General features: G+C 46.1%; 1 protein-coding gene across 2 annotated transcripts in view; it reads left to right on the forward strand.

Moving 5' to 3' along the window:
• Window positions 1-22,461, forward strand: part of LETM2 (leucine zipper and EF-hand containing transmembrane protein 2) — a 34,451-nt gene that overhangs the window by 8,599 nt on the left and 3,391 nt on the right. The window contains exons 3-10 of one of the 2 annotated variants that reach the window (XM_073588837.1): window positions 2,611-2,983; window positions 5,402-5,545; window positions 14,364-14,504; window positions 15,814-16,017; window positions 17,080-17,199; window positions 17,291-17,395; window positions 19,306-19,395; window positions 21,089-21,148. In XM_073588837.1, coding sequence (XP_073444938.1) covers window positions 2,611-2,983; window positions 5,402-5,545; window positions 14,364-14,504; window positions 15,814-16,017; window positions 17,080-17,199; window positions 17,291-17,395; window positions 19,306-19,395; window positions 21,089-21,148 — 1,237 coding nt within the window. The remainder of the gene's footprint in view (window positions 1-2,610; window positions 2,984-5,401; window positions 5,546-14,363; window positions 14,505-15,813; window positions 16,018-17,079; window positions 17,200-17,290; window positions 17,396-19,305; window positions 19,396-21,088; window positions 21,149-22,461) is intronic. The other variant, XM_073588838.1, reaches the window with a different exon arrangement.

Below are 22,461 nucleotides of genomic sequence, written 5' to 3' on the forward strand. Positions count from 1 at the left end.
CTCGGACTGCAGGGCAGCTTGAACTTGTTTGGATGTTAGTCGAGGTTCTTTATCCAACATCCGCACAATCTTGCGTTGAAATCTCTTGTCAATTTTTCTTTTCCTTCCACATCTAGGGAGGTTAGCCACAGTGTCATGGGCTTTAAACTTCTTGATGACACTGCGCACGATAGACACAGGAACATTCAGGTCTTTGGAGATGGACTTGTAGCCTTGAGATTGCTCATGCTTCCTCACAATTTGGTTTCTCAAGTCCTCAGACAGTTCTTTGGTCTTCTTTCTTTTCTCCATGCTCAATGTGGTACACACAAGGACACAGGACAGAGGTTGAGTCAACTTTAATCCATGTCAACTGGCTGCAAGTGTGATTTAGTTATTGCCAACACCTGTTAGGTGCCACAGGTAAGTTACAGGTGCTGTTAATTACACAAATTAGAGAAGCATCACATGATTTTTCGAACAGTGCCAATACTTTTGTCCACCCTCTTTTTTATGTTTGGTGTGGAATTATATCCAATTTGGCTTTAGGACAATTCTTTTTGTGTTTTTTCATTTAAGACCAATTAAATGAAGATAATACCAAAGAATTTGTGTTTGCTATCATTTTCAGGAAGAAACTGAGTATTAGCTGACAGAATTGCAGGGGTGTCAATACTTTTGGCCACAACTGTATATTGTATGGGGGGGTTAAAGGCCCCCATACATATGCATTGCTTTTAAAGTTGATGAAAATGAATGATTTAAAGCAAAATGATCGATCGTCGGGGGTGGGGGGGGCATCATTTAAGAACGGATGTCCATTCTAGCTCAGCAATCATAGACTTTCCTCAAGTTGAATGTGTTGGATTCCTTCAGCAAAAGTCAAACAAAAGATCCTTATATCAGAGAATCAATATATTTGTCCATGAACAATCTTTCATTGAAAGAATATTCCTTGAAAGATTGTTTGTTTGGCGTATTTGAGCTTTATGACCAAGTTCACCCAGAATCATACAGCCCCAATGAAAAGTTTGGCGCACACCTGTTCATACAATGGTTTTCCTTGTTCTTACTGGAATGTGCACATTGTAAATTCAGAATAAAGACAGTAAAACCAGGAAGGAGCAAGTATGGAAACAAGGAGTAAAGAAACAGGTGTGAAACAGAATATGTGTAATGACTCCCAATGAACAGGTCATTGTGGAATCAAAGGCCTTCAAAAAGTGTTTGCAACCATCAGGTGTGTTTTGCAGAGGCAGTGTTCTATTCCACAACTGTTCAGAACATGACAAGAGCCACTCCACTAAGTAAAGAGAAACGTCTCTATCATTAAAAGGTTAATCTATTCAGAAAATTGCTAGAGCCTTGAAGGTATCCTTATGAGCATTCTTGAAAACCATCATTCGCCATGATGAAACTGGCTCTCATAAGGACTGTCCCAGGAAAGGAAGACCAAGAATAACTTCTGCTGCAGAGAATAAGTTCATCAGCAATTATCAACCTCAGAAACCATAAATTGACAGCTCCTCAGACAACAACGCTCAAAAATCATGCACAGACATGAAGTAGGGTACACTTCTCAACATCAACTGTCCTGAAGAGACTGCGAGAAGCAGGTATTTATGGTCAAATTGCTGCAATGAAGCTACTACTGAGGACCACAAAGAAGAAGAAACTTGTTTGCAACAAAACACACAAGGACCGGACTTTAGATCAGTGAGAATCTGCACTGTGGGCTGATAGTTAAAATTTGACGTTTTTGCTGCCAACAGCCATTTATTTGTGAGATGAAGAAAAGGTGAGTGAAGGGTTTCCAAGTGTGTGGTGCCCACGGTGAAGCATGGCGAGGGAGATGTGGGGGTGCTTTGCCGGTAGCTTTTTGGTGATTTATTCCAAACTAAAGGAACATTACCCAGCTTGGCTACTACACACCATTATACCCTTACATGCCATCCCATTTGGTTTGCACTTCGGAGGATCAAGTTGTGTGTTGCAACAGGATAATGATCCAAAACACCTCCAGACTGTGTAAGGGCTACGTGACCTAGAAGTAGAGAAATGGAGGCTGCACAATCACAGACTTCAACCCAGTTGAGATGGTTTGGTTAAGTTAGTGTGAAGGGAGAGCAGCCAACAAGTGCACAGCACCTCCGGGAGCGCCTTCAAAACTGTTGGAAATCATTCCCGGTGAGACCTGATAAAGCTCCTAGAGAAATTCAAGGGGCGGTGTAAAGCTTTCATCAGAGTAAAAGGGGGTACTTTGAGGAATCTAAAGTGTGGCACACATACTGGTTTGTTTCACCGTGTTTCTTTACTCCTTGTTTCCATATGTGTTTCTTTGTGGTTTTGCTGCCTTCAGTCTGAATCTACAAGATGCTCATTCCAATGAGAACAAGGAAAACCATCACATGAACAGTGGTGTCCAATCTTTTCACCAATACTGTCCTTTAATCTAATGTGTACAGGGTCCTTTATTCTGAGGAATTGAGAAATCTCTATATCTTATTCCCTTTGCAATGTTGTGATCCAGATGTAATCTTTTGTACATACAACTACCACTTTACAAACCAAAAGGTTAAGTTGTGGTGTGTTGAAAAGACCCCTCTGACTGATGTCATCTATAATTCACAGGAGTTGTCGTCTTGTCCTTCAGAAGAACAATTGCCCGCTCTACTCCACCGTTTCCCATCACCAACATGGATGGCTGCCCCCCATGGCAAGATGCCCGGCTCACACAAATGTCCCGCACCCGGCCATCTACAACCAGCACTTCCACACCTCAGTGCTTCAACTGCAGAGCTTAGCTCCACCACCCGCAGCGCCGACACCGGAGCCGGAAAAGTCACCACAAGTTGCACGCAAGTCTCTAGGCCAAAGAGTTGTGGATGAGATTAAACATTTTTACCACGGTTTTCGCCTGCTCTGGATAGACACCAAAGTGGCTGCTCGCATGGTGTGGCGGCTGTTACATGGCCAGGTGCTGACCAGGAGGGAACGGAGACGGGTACGTCAGCATGCAGTCTGCACCGACAACCCTTGTTACACCATCGCCCTATGTGGGGGATGTTTCCCATAGTCGTATTTTTTCCCGAACATGCGCGGCCAACTCTCCATGACGTTCGCTGTTCATGATGGCTTTCTTCGTCCTTCATATTGGACCCTGGCATCACAGTTGCCCAACTTTGGTTAACCCTCTTTAGTGTAAATGCTGCAAATTTAATGCGTGCGCTAATTGTTGTCAAAAAGTCTGTTGTGCATCTCAGCGTTATGCTTTGCGCCACCTCCGTGAATGACGTCTCCTACGTCATTCGCTTAGCTTGTCTCGTCTGTGCAGCTCTAGTTTCCTACCGTTTAGGTGTGAGTTGGACCAGTGATGTGGATGGCGTAGGAGATGCCAGCCGCGGCAGGAGAGACGGTGATTGCGGGCACAAAGGAGGCGGTGAGCACAGACGCTCATCTGATAGTTCGGCGAGGATTAGCAAGCACCACAGGACAATTATAAAAGGCGCTTTCCTAGGCATGGGGGCAGCTGGGCTCTTATGAAGGGATGGCAGGAGCTCTAATAAAGAGATCCAGAAGGAAATGAATGCGGTGAAAGCCTGAATTTCATGCAACACTTTTTTTTATAAACTTTTCAGTCTTTTTTTTCCTATGAAGGAAGGCAAATGGGGAAAAACAAACCATGCCTCTAGAGCAGGGGTCCCCAACCTGTTGCTCAGGAGCCACATGTGGCTCGCGGTCCCATGAATTGTGGCTCGCGACTGTCTGCCAGCTTGGTGAATTGGCTCCAGTTCTAGCAAACAGGTATTAAGAGTACATCACAAAATTATGAATTTTGTGAGTAGCCCTGCACAGAAGAGTAGATGTGGATGCACATTTACAGGTCTTAGGGGTTTAGAGATGATTTAGGTATGGTACGCTGGAGACAAGATGCTACCTGTCAGAGGAGGTGCTTCAAACTGGATGTGACAGTGTGTTGCGAGTGCTCGATGGGAGAATACTGAATGGGAGTTTTGTGGGAACCCCTGGATCTTGGTATACTGCTCCGGGTGATTTCTGTGGAAAAGCTTTGGTTATCACTATACCTGTAATGAAGGCTTTGGGTGCCACTTCTGTGAGGTGGTTGGGAGCTGAATGTGGCTCACGACCCTCTCTCAGAGCTGAATGTAGCTCTCAGGGTCAGAAAGGTTGGGGACCAATGCCCTAGAGCATGGGTGGACAATTGATTTTTCCAAGGGTCCACGCGAGATATGTGACTGAATCAACCAGCCAAATTTAATTCTGCTCATTATTATTGTTGTTATTGTTTTATATTAATTTCTATTCATGAATATTGAGCAGAATGAAGTATGTTGACTCGCTGCTACTGTTAATACACGTCAAGTCAGGGCTTATTGCAACATGTATTCTTATCAGTAGCAGCAAATCGAAACCATAAAATCTTTTTATATAGTTTACAAATTCTACTGCTCCTGGTATTCAGCCTTTGTACCTTGATCAACAGCTTCCAACACAGTATGATGCCCCCACATTCAGTATGATGTGCCCCCACACGCAGTATGATGTGCCCCCACACGCAGTATGATGTGCCCCCACACGCAGTATGATGTGCCCCCACACGCAGTATGATGTGCCCCCACACGCAGTATGTTGTCCCTATGATGTCCCCCCACACGCAGTATGATGTCCCCCCCATACGCAGTATGATGTCCCCCCACACGCAGTATGTTGTCCCTATCATGTCCCCCCACACGCAGTATGATGTGCCCCCACACGCAGTATGATGTCCCCCCACACGCAGTATGTTGTCCCTATGATGTCCCCCCACACGCAGTATGATGTCCCCCACACGCAGTATGATGTCCCCCCACACGCAGTATGTTGTCCCTATCATGTCCCCCCACACGCAGTATGATGTCCCCCCACACGCAGTATGATGTCCCCCCACACGCAGTATGATGTCCCCCCACACGCAGTATGATGTCCCCCCACACGCAGTATGATGTCCCCCCACACGCAGTATGATGTCCCCCCACACGCAGTATGATGTCCCCCCACACGCAGTATGATGTCCCCCCACACGCAGTATGATGTCCCCCCACACGCAGTATGATGTCCCCCCACACGCAGTATGATGTCCCCCCACACGCAGTATGATGTCCCCCCACACGCAGTATGATGTCCCCCCACACGCAGTATGATGTCCCCCCACACGCAGTATGATGTCCCCCCACACGCAGTATGATGTCCCCCCACACGCAGTATGATTTCAACACAAAGCTCCCCACACACAGTATAATGTCCCCACAACCAAAACAATTGCACTGTTTGTGGCACATTTCGTATTGGGTTTCAACTTTAAGTTACTTGTATTTGTGAAAGGTTTGGGTTTTCTAATGTGTGATAACGATGGTTGTTTCAGCTGATGAGGACGTGCGCAGATCTGTTCCGGCTGGTCCCATTTACGGTCTTCGTTATAGTCCCGTTCATGGAGTTTCTGCTTCCTGTGTTCCTTAAGCTCTTCCCGGAGATGTTACCTTCTACCTTCGAATCGGAGTCCAAAAAGGTTAGTTGTGTTTGTATAAGCTGAACGTAGACGAGCAGGAGTAATATTTCTATATATATAGTATTGTATGCCCTTGTGTAGAGCGCAAGTTGTATCACCCATTAAATCCTTCATATTTTTTAGTTTAGTTTTTTCTAAATATATGTAAATATGTATATATTAGCTATGAACCCGTTCTACGCCCGGGTGGCAAGTATTTTTATTGGTATATGGTCTCCCATCCTGGTATGTGCTGCCACCCTCCTATCCTGGTATGCATGGTACCCTCACCCCCCAAATCCTGGTATACGTGGCACCCCATTCTTCATCCTGGTATGCATGGTCCCCTCACCCCCCAATCCTGGTATGCTTGGTACTCCCTCATCCCTATCCTGGTATGCATGGTCCTCTCACCCCCAATCCTGGTATGCATGATCCCCTCACCCCCAATCCTGGTATGCATGATCCCCTCACCTCCAATCCTGGTATGCATGGCCCCCTCACCCCCTATCCTGGTATGTATGGTCCCCTCACCCCCTATCCTGGTATGCATGGTCCTCTCATCCCCCAATCCTGATATGCATGGTCCCCTGACCCCCCTATCCTGGTATGCATGGTACCCCTCATCCCCCAATCCTGGTATGCATGGTCCGTTCACCCCCTATCCTGGTATGCATGGTCCCCTCACCCCCTATCCTGGTATGCATGGTACCCCTCATCCCCCAATCCTGATATGCATGGTACTCCCTCATCCCTATCCTGGTATGTATGGTCCCATCACCCCCTATCCTGGTATGCATAGTATCCCTCATCCCCCAATCCTGGTATGCATGGTACCCCTCATCCCCCTATCCTGGTATGCATGGTCCTCTCACCTCCCTTATCCTGGTATGCATGGTACCCCTCATCCCCCTATCCTGGTATGCATGGTCCTCTCACCTCCCCTATCCTGGTATGCATAGTACCCCTCATCCCCCTATCCTGGTATGCATGGTCCTCTCACCTCCCCTATCCTGGTATGCATGGTCCTCTCACCTCCCCTATCCTGGTATGCATGGTACCTCTCACCTCCCCTATCCTGGTATGCATGGTACCCCTCATCCCCCTATCCTGGTATGCATGGTCCCCTCACCCCCTATCCTGGTATGCATAGTACCCCTCATCCCCCAATCCTGGTATGCATGGCCCCCTCACCCCCTATGCTGGTATGCATGGTCCCCTCATTCCTATTAAAACTACACACATACAAAAAAAAAAAAACATTTATACTCACCCTTCTTTCCTGTGCTCCAGCGCTGTCTCGTTCTGCTGGAGGCCGGGGCAGGAGTGCGGGCGGAATCGCGCATGCCCATAGCGCTGTCCGGTGCCATATTGCTGAAGACACACTGCAAGAGTGTCTTCAGTAAAATGGCGCCGGATCGCGCTTTGCGCATGCACGATTCCGGCCGCACTCCTGCCCAGGTCTCCGGCCGAAGAGAAGCACTGCAGCAACGCTCCTCCCGGTCAGGTAAGTATGGCGTTGGAGATGGCATGCTGTGTGTACGGTACCGCCATCTCCGGCGCCATACACACTCCTCACCGCTGGATGCCTCATTCTGTCTGAAGCCAGACTGCGCAGGCGCGTCACGATTGCTCAGTCTATAAAGGCTTCAGGCAGAGTGACGCTTACAGCGTTTTATATATATATATATATATATATATATATCTATATCTCTAATATATGAATCCAGCTCAGAAAGGCATCGGGACCGACACCAGAGGCTCTAAGCACCAACTCCTAGTAAATAGAGCAGTTGCTCAAGATCCAGACAGACCAATCTCAGCACAGCCTGGATTGACTACAGGAAAGCCTATGACTCAATGCCACACACATGGATCTGTGTATGCTTGGCTGTTAACAATGTCAGCAGGAAATTAAGAACCTTCCTCAGAAACTCAATGGGGCTATGGAGAACAACATTGGAAGTCAACTCAAGACAACTAGCACAGGCGACCATCAAACGTGGCATATACCAAGGTGATGCACTTTCCCCATTAGGGTCCAAACCTATGCAGAACAGCATCAGTCAGATAATTACAGAGTCTGGTTATGGATACAAGTCCAGGGGTGGAAGCACCATCAGCCACCTCCACTACATCGATGACATCAAGCTGTATGCAAAAAACGAACGAGACATTGATTCACTAATGCACCTGACAAGGATGTACAGTGAAGACATTGGGATGTCCTTCGGACTGGAGAAGTGCGGTCGGTTGGTAATAAAGAGAGGGAAGGTAGTAAAGACTGATGAAGTACCAGCAGGGCATAGAGCAGATGTCCAGACATGCTACAAGTACCTCGGCATCCCACAGGGATACAGTAACCATGATGAGGAGGCAAGGAAAGCAACAACATCCAAATACCATCAAAGGGTAAGACAGGTCCTGAAGAGCTAGCTCAATGGGAAGAATAAAATCCGTGCCATCAATACATATGTCCCGCCAGTTATCAGATACCCTGCTGGCATAGTGTGCTGGCCAAAAGAAGAGATGGAAGCTGCAGATGTGAAGACACGAAAGCTCCTCTCAATGCATGAAGGTCTCCACTCTAAGTCTAGCACCCAAAGATTATATACCAACAGAAAGGAGGGAGGTTGAGGTGAGGCTTGATACGCATCCAAGCCACCATCATGGATGAAACAAGGAGTATCCAGGAATACAACAGAAGAATGGCCCCAAAAGATGAGATGCTGAGAGAAAGCCTAAGACAACAACAACAGAACTGGAAGGAAGAACAGGAACATGAAGGGCCATGGCAAGACCAGCCGCTGCATGGGATGTACAACCGACAGATAATGGAGGTGACTGACATGGAGAAAACCTACCAATGGCTGGAGAAAGCTGGACTCCGAGACAGCACAGAGGCACTAATCATAGCGGCACAAGAGCAAGCACTAAGTACCAGATCCATAGAAGCAGGAATCTACCACACAAGACAAGACCCAAGGTGCAAACTATGCAAAGAAACCTCAGAAACCGTCCAACACATAGTGGCAGGATGCAAAATGCAAGAACAGCGTATACTGAACGCCACAACCAAGTAGGAATTGTATACAGGAACCTCTGCACAACATATGGGCTAAGCCCCCCTAAGTCCAGGTGGGAGACCACAGAAAAAGTGGTGGAAAATGAAAGCGCTAAAATCCTGTGGGACTTCAAGTTCCAGACAAACAGGTGTTGGCTAACCAACCAGACATTGTGATAGTAGACAAGGATCAGAAGACAGCAATGATAATAGATGAGGCAGTGCCAAGTGACAGCAACATCAGAAAGAAGGAATATGAGAAGCTGGAGAAATACCAGGGCCTCAAAGGAGAACTGGAGAAGATGTGGAAGGTGAAGGCAACCGTGATTCCAGTGATGATAGGAGCACTTGGAGCAGTGACCCCTAAGATGGAAGAATGGCTACAACAGATCCCAGGAGCAACATCTGAGCTCTCTGTCCAGAAAAGCGCAATACTGGGAACAACTAAGATCCTGCGCAGAACCCTCAGACTCCCAGGCCTCTTGTAGAGGTCCCGAGAGTGAGGAAGGACAACAAAAACCACCCCCATTGAGGGGTGAGAAGGAAGTTTTATTTGTGTGTGTGTATATATGTGTATATATATATATATATATATATATATATATATATATATATATATATATATATATATATATATATATATAATATATATTCATCAGAAAGTATTCAGGCCCCTTTAAAATTTTCACTCTTTGTTTCATTGCAGCCATTTGGTACGTGCAAGGAAGTCCATTTTTTTTTCTCATTAATGTACACTCTGCACCCCATCTTTACTGAAAAAAAAAAAAACAAATGTAGAAATTTTTGCAAATTTATTAAAAAAGAAAAACTGAAATATCACATGGTCTTAAGTATTCAGACCCTTTGCTCAGTGTTGAGTAGAAGCACCTTTTGAGCTAGTACAGCCATGAGTCTTCTTGGGAATGATGCAACAAGTTTTTCACCCCTGGATTTGGGGATCCTCTGCCATTCTTCCTTGCAGATCCACTCCAGTTCCGTCAGGTTGGATGGTGAACATTGGTGGACAGCCATTTTCAGGTCTCTCCAGAGATTCTCAATTGGGTTTAGGTCAGAGCTCTGGCTGGGCCAGTCAAGAATGGTCACAGAGTTGTTCTGAAGCCACTCCTTTGTTATTTTAGCTGTGTGCTTAGGGTCATTGTCTTGTTGGAAGGTGAACCTTCGGCCAAGTCTGAGGTCCAGAGCACTCTGGAAGAGGTTTTCATCCAGGATATCCCTGGACTTGACCACATTCATGTTTCCTTCAATTGCAGCCAGTCGTCCTGTCCCTGCAGCTGAAAAACACCCCCAGAGCATGATGCTGCCACCATCATGTTTCACTGTTGGGATTGTATTGGGTAGGTGATGAGTAATGCCTGGTTTTCTCCACAAATACCGCTTACAATTATCACCAAAAAGTTCTATCTTTGTCTCATCAGACAAGAGAATCTTATTTCTCATAGTCTGGGAGTCCTTCATGTGTTTTTTTTTTTTTTTTTTTTTTTTTTAGCAAACTCTATGCGGGCTTTCATATGTCTTGCACTGAGGAGAGGCTTCCGTCGGGCCACTCTGCCATAAAGGCCTGACTGGTGGAGGGCTGCAGTCATAGTTGACTTTGTCACACTTTCTCCCATCTCCCTACTGCGTCTGTGGAGCTCAGCCACAGTGATCTTGGGGTTCTTCTTTACCTCTTTCACCAAGGCTCTAATCCCACGATTGCGCAGCTTGGCTGGACGGCCAGGTCTAGGAAGACTTCTGGTGGTCCCAAACTTCTTCCATTTAAGGATTATGGAGGCCACTGTGCTCTTAGGAACCTTGAGTACTGCAGAAATTCTTTTGTAATCTTGGCCAGATCTGTGCCTTGCCACAATTCTGTCTCTGAGCTCCTTGGCCAGTTCCTTTGACCTCATGATTCTCATTTGGTGTGACATGCACTGTAAGCTGTGAGGTCTTATATAGATGGGTGTGTGCCTTTCCAAATCAAGTCCTATCAGTTTAATTAAACACAGCTGGACTCCAATGAAGGAGTAGAACCATCTCAAGGAGCATCACAAGGAAATGGACAGCATGTGACTTAAATATGAGTGTCTGAGCAAAGGGTCTGAATACTTATGACCATGTGATATTTCAGTTTTTCTTTTTTAATAAATTTCCAAAGAATTCTACATTTCTGTTTTTTACCAGTCATGGGCTGCAGAGTGTACATTAGTGAGAAAAAATGAACTTTTTTGAATTTACCAAATGGCTGCAATGAAACAAAGAGTGAAAAATGTAACGGGGTCTGAATACTTTCCGAACCCACTATATATACTAGCTATGAACCCGTTCTATGCTCGGGTGGCGAGCATTTTTATTGGTATATGGTCTCCCATCCTGGTATGTGCTGCCACCCTCCTATCCTGGTATGCATGGTACTCCCTCATCCCTATTCTGGTATGCATGGTCCCCTCACCCCCTATTCTGGTATGCATGGTCCCCTCACCCCCTATCCTGGTATGCATGGTCCCCTCACCCCCTATCCTGGTATGCATGGTCCCCTCACCCCCAATCCTGGTATGCATGGTCCCCTCACCCCCAATCCTGGTATGCATGGTCCCCTCACCCCCAATCCTGGTATGCATGGCCCCCTCACCCCCAATCCTGGTATGTATGTCCCCTCAACCCATATCCTGGTATGCATGGTACTCCCTCACCCCCTATCCTGGTATGCATGGTCCCCTCACCCCCTATCCTGGTATGCATGGTACCCCTCATCCCCCAATCCTGGTATGCATGGTCCCCTCATCCCCCAATCCTGGTGTGCATGGTACCCCTCATCCCCCAATCCTGGTATGCATGGTACCCCTCATCCCCCAATCCTGGTATGCATGGTACCCCTCATCCCCCAATCCTGGTATGCATGGTACCCCTCATCCCCCAATCCTGGTATGCATGGTACCCCTCATCCCCCAATCCTGGTATGCATGGTACCCCTCATCCCCCAATCCTGGTATGCATGGTACCCCTCATCCCCCAATCCTGGTATACATGGTACCCCTCATCTCCCAATCCTGGTATGCATGGTACCCCTCATCTCCCAATCCTGGTATGCATGGTCCTCTCACCCCCTATCCTGTTATGCATGGTATCCCTCATCCCCCAATCCTGGTATGCATGGTATCCCTCATCCCCCAATCCTGGTATGCATGGTTGTCTCGCCTCCCCAATCCTGGTATGCATGGTCGTCTCGCCTCCCCAATCCTGGTATGCATGGTCGTCTCGCCTCCCCAATCCTGGTATGCATGGTCGTCTCGCCTCCCCAATCCTGGTATGCATGGTCGTCTCGCCTCCCCAATCCTGGTATGCATGGTCGTCTCGCCTCCCCAATCCTGGTATGCATGGTCGTCTCGCCTCCCCAATCCTGGTATGCATGGTCGTCTCGCCTCCCCAATCCTGGTATGCATGGTCGTCTCGCCTCCCCAATCCTGGTATGCATGGCCGTCTTGCCTCCCCAATCTGCATGGCCGTTTCGCCTCCCCAATCCTGGTATTCATGGCAGTCTCGCCTCCCCAATCCTGGTATACATGGTCGTCTCGCCTCCCCAATCCTGGTATGCATGGTCGGCTCGCCTCCCCTATCCTGGTATGCATGGTCCTTTCACCTCCCCTATCCTGGTATGCATGGTCCCCTCACTCCTATTAAAACTACACACATACAAAAAAACATTTATACTCACCCTTCTTTCCTGTGCTCCAGCGCTGTCACGTTCTGCTGGAGGCCGGGGCAGGAGTGCGGCTGGAATCGCGCATGCCCATAGCGCTGTCCGGTGCCATATTGCTGAAGACACACTGCAAGTGTATCTTCAGTAAAATGGCGCCAGATCGGGCTATGCGCATGCGCGATTCCGGCCGCACTCCTGCCACTGTCTCCGGCCGAAGAGAAGCGCCGCGGCAACTCTCCTCCCGGTCAGGTAAGTATGCAAGTATGGCGTCGGAGATGACGGTATGCAGTGTGTATGGTACCGCCATCTCCAGCGCCATACACACTCCTCACCGCTGGATACCTCATTCTGTCTGGAGCCAGACTGCGCAGGCGCGTCACGTTTGCGCAGTCTATAAAGGCTTCGGACAGAGTGACAGCATTATATATTTTATATTTATATAATCCCTGGTCCTTTCTGAAAATGAACTGCAGATGAACAGTACACTGTGATCACTTTTAGTTCATATCTGCGTATTTCCACTTGGACCATTGTGTTTTTTTTAAGTTTTTGCTGTATAGAATGAAAAAAAAAATGCCACACAGATGTCAAAAAATGGTATGTCTACATGGGACAGAGGACACACTGGCTGGATGCCGAGGCATACGTCCACCATAAGGTCCCTCTGCAAAAAAAAGTATACTGCATGTATACTTTTTTAAGCTGTGACCCTTGGTAGAAGATACTGCATCTTTCTCTACATTACATGCAGACATATACCAGCTAGACAGAGGCCAAAAGGGCACCCTTCTGGCCTCTGTTAAATGACAGCCTATGGGAACTTTACGGTATGTTGGGGTAGGCTCCTGATGTATATACATTCAGCTAAGTGCATAGATGCAGTTGCAGTGTGAACTGTGCCTTAAAGCAGGAGTGGTGATCCTTTTTTCTGCCAGGGGCCATTTGGATATTGGATATAGAAGTGACTGGAGGGGCTGGGGGCATAGCCATCACTGGAGGGTCTGTGGGCGTAGCTATCGCAGGAGGGTCTGTGGGCGTAGCCATCACTGGAGGTTCTGTGGGCGTAGCTATCGCAGGAGGTTCTGTGGGCGTAGCAGTCGCGGGAGGGTCTGTGGGCCTAGCTATTGTGGGAGGGACTGGGGGCGTAGCTATCGCGGGAGGGACTGGGGGCGTAGCTATCGCGGGAGGTTCTGTGGGCGTAGCAGTCGCGGGAGGGACTGGGGGCGTAGCTATCGCGGGAGGGGCTGGGGGCGTACACATGACAGCAGGGGATGGTCCTGGGCCATATACATTATAGGAGACCTTGGGGCTGACACTGCGCTCTTTGGTGGGATGGGATCGCAGAATGCACTGACTCCACTCACAAAGTACATTCTCACACTGACACTGCCTTAAGGGACCCTATCACCAGGTTTTCCCAATATAAAGTAGGGCCATCACCTATAATCCCTGTGTTACAGGATACTGGAATGCTTTATATAAGGCCCCAATCCACTTTGCAAGGCAAAAAAATAACATTCATTGTACTCGCACACACTGCGGCCCGGTCCGATGGGCGTTTCTGGTCTTAATTTGGTGCCTCCTGTCTTCCTACGATCGCCGTCCTCCTTGCTTTGTCTGGATGACGCCCTGCAACATTGTGCCAATCGAGCAACCATCAAAGACTTTACCAATTTCTTTCATAGGGACACTTTGAAGTCAACCACACATCGGGCACTTTTGCATTCTTTTCAGTCTGATCACCGGCGGTTCGACCACTGGGATCCCCAATAATTATGGTCATGGGCACTTCGCTTCCCCCTTTTGGATGGCTTTGTGGTCGAGCATGCTTTGGCAATCTCATCCAGTCCTATAGGCTTTGAATGGTGCAAATCTGTGCATTGAGGACCTCTGCTCCGTTCACACGGGGGGGGGGGGGGGGACACGGGATGAATCTTGAAATCAAAGAAATATGCAAATAAATGCAAGCGACTTTGTTACCTTCCTGCCCCGATTTATTATATATTCGCTTGTATAATGTGCTTACCCCTATCATGTGCCCGAGAACTGATCTCTGTGGATCTGTGCACTTTTCTCAGGAGGAAAAAATGAAAAAGAAGCTGGGAGCCAAATTGGAGATGGCCAAGTTCCTCCAGGAGACGATCTCTGAGATGGCCCAGCGGAACAAGGCAGAGACCGGTGGGGACAGACAGCAGCAGTTTTCTTCCTATGTCCAGCAGGTTTGTCTGTCATTGCATAGATGTTGGCGTTAGTAAACACTTGTATTAGCTTGTTTTTTTCCAGGAAGAGTTCTCATTTTTCAGGATCTGGGGCTGTGGATGAGGGATTATTTTTTATGCCCTGAGCTGACATTTTTATTGATGCCATTAATGGGGTAGATACTATGTTTTCATCGCCCGTTATTGCAATGTTGCGTCAACCAAAAAAAACGTAATTCTGGCGTTTTGATTTTTTTTTTCGTTATACCGTTTACCAATCGGATTAATTTAGTTTATATTTTAATCGGACATTTCTGAACGCAGTGATATCAGATATGTTTCTTTTTTATTATTTTAGTTTTAATGGGGAAAAAAGGGGGTAATTTGAACTTTTCTTGTTTTTTTTCATTTTTTTTATATACTTTTTATTTCATTTTTTACTTTATTTAATAGTAATAATTTAATGAAGCTGAGCTCATCTTCCCACTGATCAGTATGTATAGCAGAAATCATGTTCTCCTATGAACGCCGGCCAAGAGCCGACGTTCACAGGAGTGTCGTGATGACAGACACAGGGATCTTCTAAAGAACCCCCGACTGTCATGACAACCCACTGATGGGACTTGTGATGCACTTCTGGCCGCCGCCTGTTAAATGCCGCTCTCAGTGATTGACAGCGGCATTTAACTTGTTAATGGCCGTTGGTGGATACAAAATCCACTCGCGGCTGTTAGAGGTACTTGATGGCTGATTATATAAGTCATCAAGTCCAGGGAAAGATGCGGGCTCAGCATCGGAGCCCGCATCAAAGGCACAATATAAGTTGTGAAAGGGTTAAAAGTTGAAATTATTAACTGGGTATTTTTTTTTTCCAGAAATATTGCCACTCTTGGTACAGGGTTAGTGTTAAAATTCCTCATGAAATTGCAATGTGCTTGTAAAAAATCTGCAACTTTTCAGTTTGTTATTAAAAGTCCTCTCCATTCTCGAGAACTGAGGGAATTTAATTTTGTTCAGAGATTGTTGCTAGCGTTGCCGGCCAACTCTGCAGTGTAGTAGGGGTGGCCGATCATCTGCAGTACTTGCCAGCTATATTTAATACATCTTTGGTGCCATCCGACACTGCAAGGGAAAAGCTGCCTCACATGCCAGCATCAGAGTGCGCACAGTTCGGAACAGCATCACATTCATTTTGCTGGCCAAACTGTCAAACTTCAGGAACGCACCACTCCCCGGCAAGCATCTGGCAAAGGATTTGTCCGCTTATGAAGATCAAACATGGAAAAAACCCTTTAAAATGACTTAGACCTAATCTATTGAGTTGTTCCAGGTCCGGGTCACAGGAGAACAGCCAACCACGCAGGAGATTGTGCGCTTCTCTAAGCTGTTTGAGGACGAGCTGACCCTGGAGCACCTAGAGAGATCTCAGCTAGCAGCCCTGTGTAGACTGCTAGAACTGCCACCAATCGGCACTAATAACCTATTACGGTTCCAGCTGCTGATGAAGCTTCGATCTATAAAGGCAGATGATGAGGTAAGAAGTAGTACAATATAGTCAATAATTATATGACCAAAAATCTTAGGTCACTGCTTTAAAGTGAGTTCACACCCTCGAAGACCCATTTTGGCTTCTGTCTAAATAGGTCCAAAATCTGGCGCAGATTAATTTCATCATATATTGAAATGGGTCCAAAATCTGGCGCAGATTAATTTCGTCATATATTGAAATGGGTCCAAAATCTGGCGCAGATTAATTTCGTCATATATTGAAATGGGTCCAAAATCTGGCGCAGTTTAATTTCGTCATATATTGAAATGGGTCCAAAATCTAGCGCAGATTAATTTCATCATATATTAAAATGGGTACAAAATCCGGCACAGAATAATTTCGTCATATAGTCAAGCTCTGCAGAGTCCTAGGTTCCCCGCAAAGATAAAACTCTGATTTGCGATTTATTTTTTTTATTTAAGCAAGTTTTCCTTTTTGTCTCGTAGGATTCGTTGCAGTTTTTATGCTATAAATTCTTCAAAAAGGCGCAGATGGTTCATAAACTTAAAACAAACTCAAATATAGTCTTTATTTTTGCCTCTTACCTTTTTTTGCATCTTATTTTTTTAGCGTACCAAGTCTCACGTTTTGCTAAACATTTAAAAAAAAAAAAAAACCAAATGAACACACAAAGTAGATTTTAAAAAGGCGCAAAGTAAAAGCAGAAATAGGGGCGAAAAACACCAAACACTAGACAGAAAAAAGGCGCAAATGCAATAATGAATCGAAAACGTTGATTTTAAAGGGTTTTATTGAGTTAAGGGGTATGTCTATTAATGTGGGGGCTCAGTCCCTGATATCACTGTAGGCGCCTTTAAAATGCATTTTGGGGGTGACAGACTCACATTAATTTACTAGTTCTACCATTAATGGCAGGACAGCTTGAGAAGCTTTCTTCTACAGCAACCTCCCTCCCAGGCAATGATAAAACCCAGCGTAGCTCTGCCCGATTGTCTTCAGCTGTGTGAGGGGAGGCATGAGGGCACTCGTAGAGATAATTTAGGTGAACATTAATTGGTGTAACAGTTGTTTTTGCTTTCACTTAAGATGATCTCGAAAGAAGGAGCGGACAACCTGACCGTCGCCGAGCTGCAAGCTGCCAGCAGGACGCGAGGGATGAGGTCTCTGGGTCTCACCGAGGAGCAGCTGAGAGATCAAATAAAGCAGGTAAAATGTTCTTTTCTGTGAGTCGGACCTTGTCCGCAGCAGAGTGCTCCTGCGTGATGTATAATATTTCCATCTATATTTCCTTTTCCAGTGGCTGGATCTTCATTTAAAAGAGAACGTGCCACCATCTCTCCTTCTACTCTCCAGAGCCCTGTATCTGACCGACGTCAAACCCAAGCCCATCATGCCTGTGGAGGTGAGTTGTATGAGAAGGCATTAAAGGGGCCATCATATGTTGTGTCCGGATTTTGATGTGGCTCCTACGCCAACCCACACCTTACTCAACAGATGATGGCTGATTTAAACAGCCATCTTGTGCCTTTAACAGCTTTGCTCCATCCGCAACTGTCAACCTGTTAAATGCTGCTGTCAATCGGCATTCAACACGCATCGGTAGGGCGTCGTGTCATTTCATTGGCCCGCCCGTGACGTGATAGCAGGGCGCCGATGAGTTGTAATGACAGCCGGGGATCTGCCGATGACATTCAGTTGGTGTTCATAGGAGATCGTAATTTTTCTCTATACATAGCAGGGCTGATGCTGATGTATAGCACAAGCGATCATATGATCACTGCTTCAAGTCCCCTAAGGGGACTCATAAGTACAGTAGAAAGTTAAACAAAAAAAAGTTTTGAAAAATCTGGAAAAAAAAACCAATAAAAAGAAGTTCAATCCACCCCCTTTTGTGTCATTTAAAATAAAACAAAAAAAATTTAAAAATACACATAATTGGTATCGTTGATTTTGTAAAAGTCCGATCTATCAAAATATCAAATTAATTTGATCAGTAAATGGGGTGATGAGAAAAAAAAATCAAAAAGCAAGAATTGCTATATTTTTTTGCCTGCTGCAACATCGCAATAAGAGGCAATCAAAACGTATCCTACCCCAAAATAGGATGCACAGGGTGCAAGAAATAAGCCCTCACACCCCAGATCCCAAAAAATGAAAACATTAAGGGTCTCTGGAAATGGCAACACAATTTTTTTTTTTTAATGAATTTTTTTCACCTTTTAAAAACAAAAATATATGTATGTGTTTGATATCCGTATAATTGTACTGACCTGGGGATGACTATTGTTATGCACAGCATTTGAACAATACTTAAAGCATAATGAGGGCTGTAGTATTGGAACAGCTGAGGAGCAAGAGGTCGGGGACTGCAGAGCAAAAGAAAAATGTCATATGGTCATTGTGGGCTGTGACGAGCCTGGCGGACCCCCAACTAGAAGTTTGCAACTTTAATGACAACTTTTAGGCTTTTGCAAAAAGCTCTTTCATTGAAAAGGATTAGGAAAAACGTCTCTGTAAGCGCCTGTCCCGACTGGTCATTAGAGGAGAACCAGTGAAAAATGAGAATGACCTATTGTTTGTCAGGTTTTACACTTGCCACTGGGGCTATCTTCTAACTTCCTGTCCATTCAGTAAAGGTTTTCAGCAGGCTCCTTGTCAGCAGAGGCAGGTTTACAATGACTGACAACGCCATACATTGCTGATAACACAGGATCCATCAGTCACAATAGGCAATGTTACAGCTCCCCCTCCCTTCACAATGACCTTTGCCCTTCCACCCTATGGTCTAATGTGTATGGGGGGGCCTTCTAATTTTCCCGACATCATAAGTGAAGGATCCCATTGGATTGGATTTATAATGGCCGAGCATTTTTGTTCTCCGGGAGATAAGTGGCTGTCTGGCATAAGGAACACAGGAGCTCTCTGCAGAGCTGAACAGCTTGTGTCTCCTATCCACAAAATAGATGATAATTGTATGATCAATTAATGATCCTGCTGCTAATACCGTTACCAATCATGAGAAAGGAGGCTTGTAATCCCCTGTGGGAATGGAGAAGTGCTGAGCATGTGCGACCACCACACCTAAAGGCAGGAAATGGAATAGGGGTCGCACATGCTCAGTTCTGCTCCATTCATGCAAGGGACGGCTTCTGTTCTCAAGATCCTTGGGGACTTTAGCAGTTGGAACACATGAACTTTGCACTGGTGAGGGGGTGAGGGTCTTGGCTACCGAGGAAAGGTAACTGGGGGTCCCTCTTGTTTGTAGCAGCTATTTCAGCTTCCTTATATATAAAATATGTTGTATGTATTCAGCAGGCACCAAAGAGCAGCCCTCCGTCAGCACAACTTACAGACTCAAAGGAGACGTTAGCAGACCCGGCTCCTGTCTTAAAAGATGTGAAGGTAAAAAAATATTTAAGGGATTTGATTAAAATAACAACGTTCCTTTACAGTGCATACTCGAGTATAAGCCGAGGCACCTAATTTTGCCACGGAAAACTGGGTACGCTTATTGACTCGAGTATAAGCCGGGTATGCATTGTCCCCTCATCCCTGTCCTGGTATGTGTGGCTTTTCTGTTGTATGCATGGCTCGGCTCTCCCGCTCCCGCATGGCTCGGCTCTCCCGCTCCCGCATGGCTCGGCTCTCCCGCTCCCGCAAGGCTCGGCTCTCCCGCTCCCGCAAGGCTCGGCTCTCCCGCTAGGCTCGGCTCTCCCGCTCCCGCAAGGCTCGGCTCTCCCGCATGGCTTGGCTCTCCCGGTCCCCGTCCCATCGTTGTATGCATGGCTCACACCCCCCGTCCTACTTGCCCTCCTCGCGCCATCGCTGCATCTCCGTTGTTCCAGCGCCGCAGCTCTTCTGTGCTGAGCAGTCATGTGATACCGCTCATTAAGGTAATGAATATGCTCCATGAAATGTGCATATTTATTACCTTAATGAGCGGTACCATGTGATCGCTCAGCACAATAGAGCTGCAGGTGCTGGGACGACGGCGCGAGGAGGGTGAGTATGATCTGTTAGCCTATGGCTGCAGCTGTCACTGTGCCACAGCTGCCGGCTCCTGCCGCTGCTTCGCCGCTCGCCCTTCCCTGCCGGCTCTCTAGACAATGACTCATGTAAAAGCCGAGGGGGGCGTTTTCAGCACAAAAAAAGTGCTGAAAATCTCGGCTTATACAGGAGTATATATGGTATATCTTTATATCCCTGATTAGATAACCATGAAGCTTTGCCAATGTTTTCTAGTTGCAGTTTACCTTTTGTCGCCAATTCGGGGCCAGCCAGTGACTTATTGCCAGTCCTTTGGCACATCAATTGTTGCACCAGATTTTTCTCGGATGGATGTATGGAACACAACCTTAAAAAATAAATTAATTAAAATAAATATAATATATATAATTTTTTTTTCTTTTATTTTGTAATTATTATTTACTTTTTAAGATTGGGTTCCATCCATCCATCCGAGAACAATCTGGTGCAACAATTGATGTGCCAAAGGACTGGCAATAAATCACTGGACGGCCCCGAATTATTATAATGTATGTTATATAATGTTTTATATATTTTACTGAATAAATGTACTAATATATTCAGGAAAAAAAATTGTGCTAGCTAAGATTTTCCTTTTGGTTTGGAGAAAGTGGAGGGGTTAGTGTCTTTAAGTCTGGTGGTATCCAGTGCCGCACCACCGCAGCTGAGTACACTGTGTAATGGCCATGAATGGTCACACAAGCCCCTTCCTCGTCCATAAAAATGAATGGGAGAAAGCTTGCAGTACCTTTTACCGCCACTGTGCAGTGTATGGCACCTTTAACCCCTTCACAACGTATGACGTATATGTATGTAATACGTCGTGTCTCCACCTTTGATACGGGCTCCGGCAGTGAGCTTGCATCTTTTCTGGCACATGTCTATACATGTTTGGTGTCTACAAACTTGTAATGACTTGGAGAATCGTAATGGCAGGTCAGTTTTAGCATTGCCATTGCAATCATTACCCACAGGCCGGATTTCCCGAGTGTTCCAGGCACTAATTGAACATGACAATCCCAGTCCATGGCTGCTGTATTGATGCGTCCACATCTCTGCTTTATTGCAGGAGGAGAATATTACCCCAAAAACTCTCATACAAGAGTCCACACTCCAGGCAAAAGAAAGTGTAAGTCGTACCAATAAACCATCGGCCTGATGTGAAGGCTCCATTACGTCCCTGTGAATATTTTAGAGGGGACCTCCCGCTTCTCAAACGTCCCCTGTGTGGTGCTTTAACTTAGTGGTGTTTTGGAAATACTCTGAAAAAAGGTTCTGTGTTTGGGATGGAGAACCATTTTATGTTCCCTGAAAGCATATTTTCGATTAGAGGGTTCGTCTGGCCTTAGACTACAAATGTGCCGTCCCCCTATGTGACCGTAGACTTGTGAATCCTAGCATTGTGCACACTGCACGTTATCAGGATTCTCCGGGAGCAGGAGGCAATGTGACTACAAGGATTCGATTTACATACTTCCGGCCACATTCCGACTAGACATGTCCAGCCTCGCTCAATACAAGTGCACGTCTAGTCTGCATGTAACCCGTATGTATGCATATCGGAAACTTGTGGTCACGCGCCCGCTACTCCTTGGTTTGGACATAGATTGAATGCAGACTTTTATTCTAAGACCAGACAACCCCTTTAATAGAAGGAGAGTGGGATTTACTTTGGAAACCGCCCTCCATTCTGGTCAAAGGGATACTAAAGAGCGCCTCCTCTTCTGGAGGATCTGTCCTGTATTACACATTGTGTAATAATTATTCCTGGGGAACTAAACACACCATCAGGACAGATTATAACTGGTCGCTGAGGATCTCAGCTTGGAGACACTTTTGACCAGTAGAGATTTTTCATTTTCTAAATCCCTTGTACAAGTTTATAGACGTTGTCCACCTTGGGGGAATATTTTTTCTTAAATGTATGTAAAAAAAGAAACAAAAAAAAACAAAATTGCAATTGGGTTTCATGAAACATTTTGCTCTGTTTGCTTGTATATCTTTTTGTGTTGTAGCTGTGTAATGCTCTCTGCAGAATGAGTCATCTGAGGATCTGTCAGCGAGCGCATTCTGACTGTCTTACAGGATAGTCTCTTTTATCCCTCTTTTTCTGAGCTCCTATCAACTTATTTTGGACCTCAGACCACATCAATCTGTACAGGGAAGCAAAAGACAATCCGTGCAATATTTTTAATGAAACCCAATTGCAAAAAATGCCAGTTAGCTCCGAATCTATACATCTTAAAGGGGGTTGTCCGGGACTTTAACATTGATGGCCTCTCCTGGTGTGATTGGTGGGGGGGGACACCAGGTACCCCTGCTGCTCATCTGTTCCCGATGGTGGTGACCGTAACTGCTCAGTCACAGCACAGGACCGTTGAACCTAATAGTGGCCGGGTGCTGCACATCCATCTCCTATTGATCTGGTGGCAGATATGCAGT

This window comes from Dendrobates tinctorius, unplaced genomic scaffold (assembly GCF_039654945.1).
Source record: "Dendrobates tinctorius isolate UK_male_01 unplaced genomic scaffold, ASM3965494v1 ptg000104l, whole genome shotgun sequence".
Classification (NCBI taxonomy): Eukaryota; Metazoa; Chordata; class Amphibia; order Anura; family Dendrobatidae; genus Dendrobates; species Dendrobates tinctorius.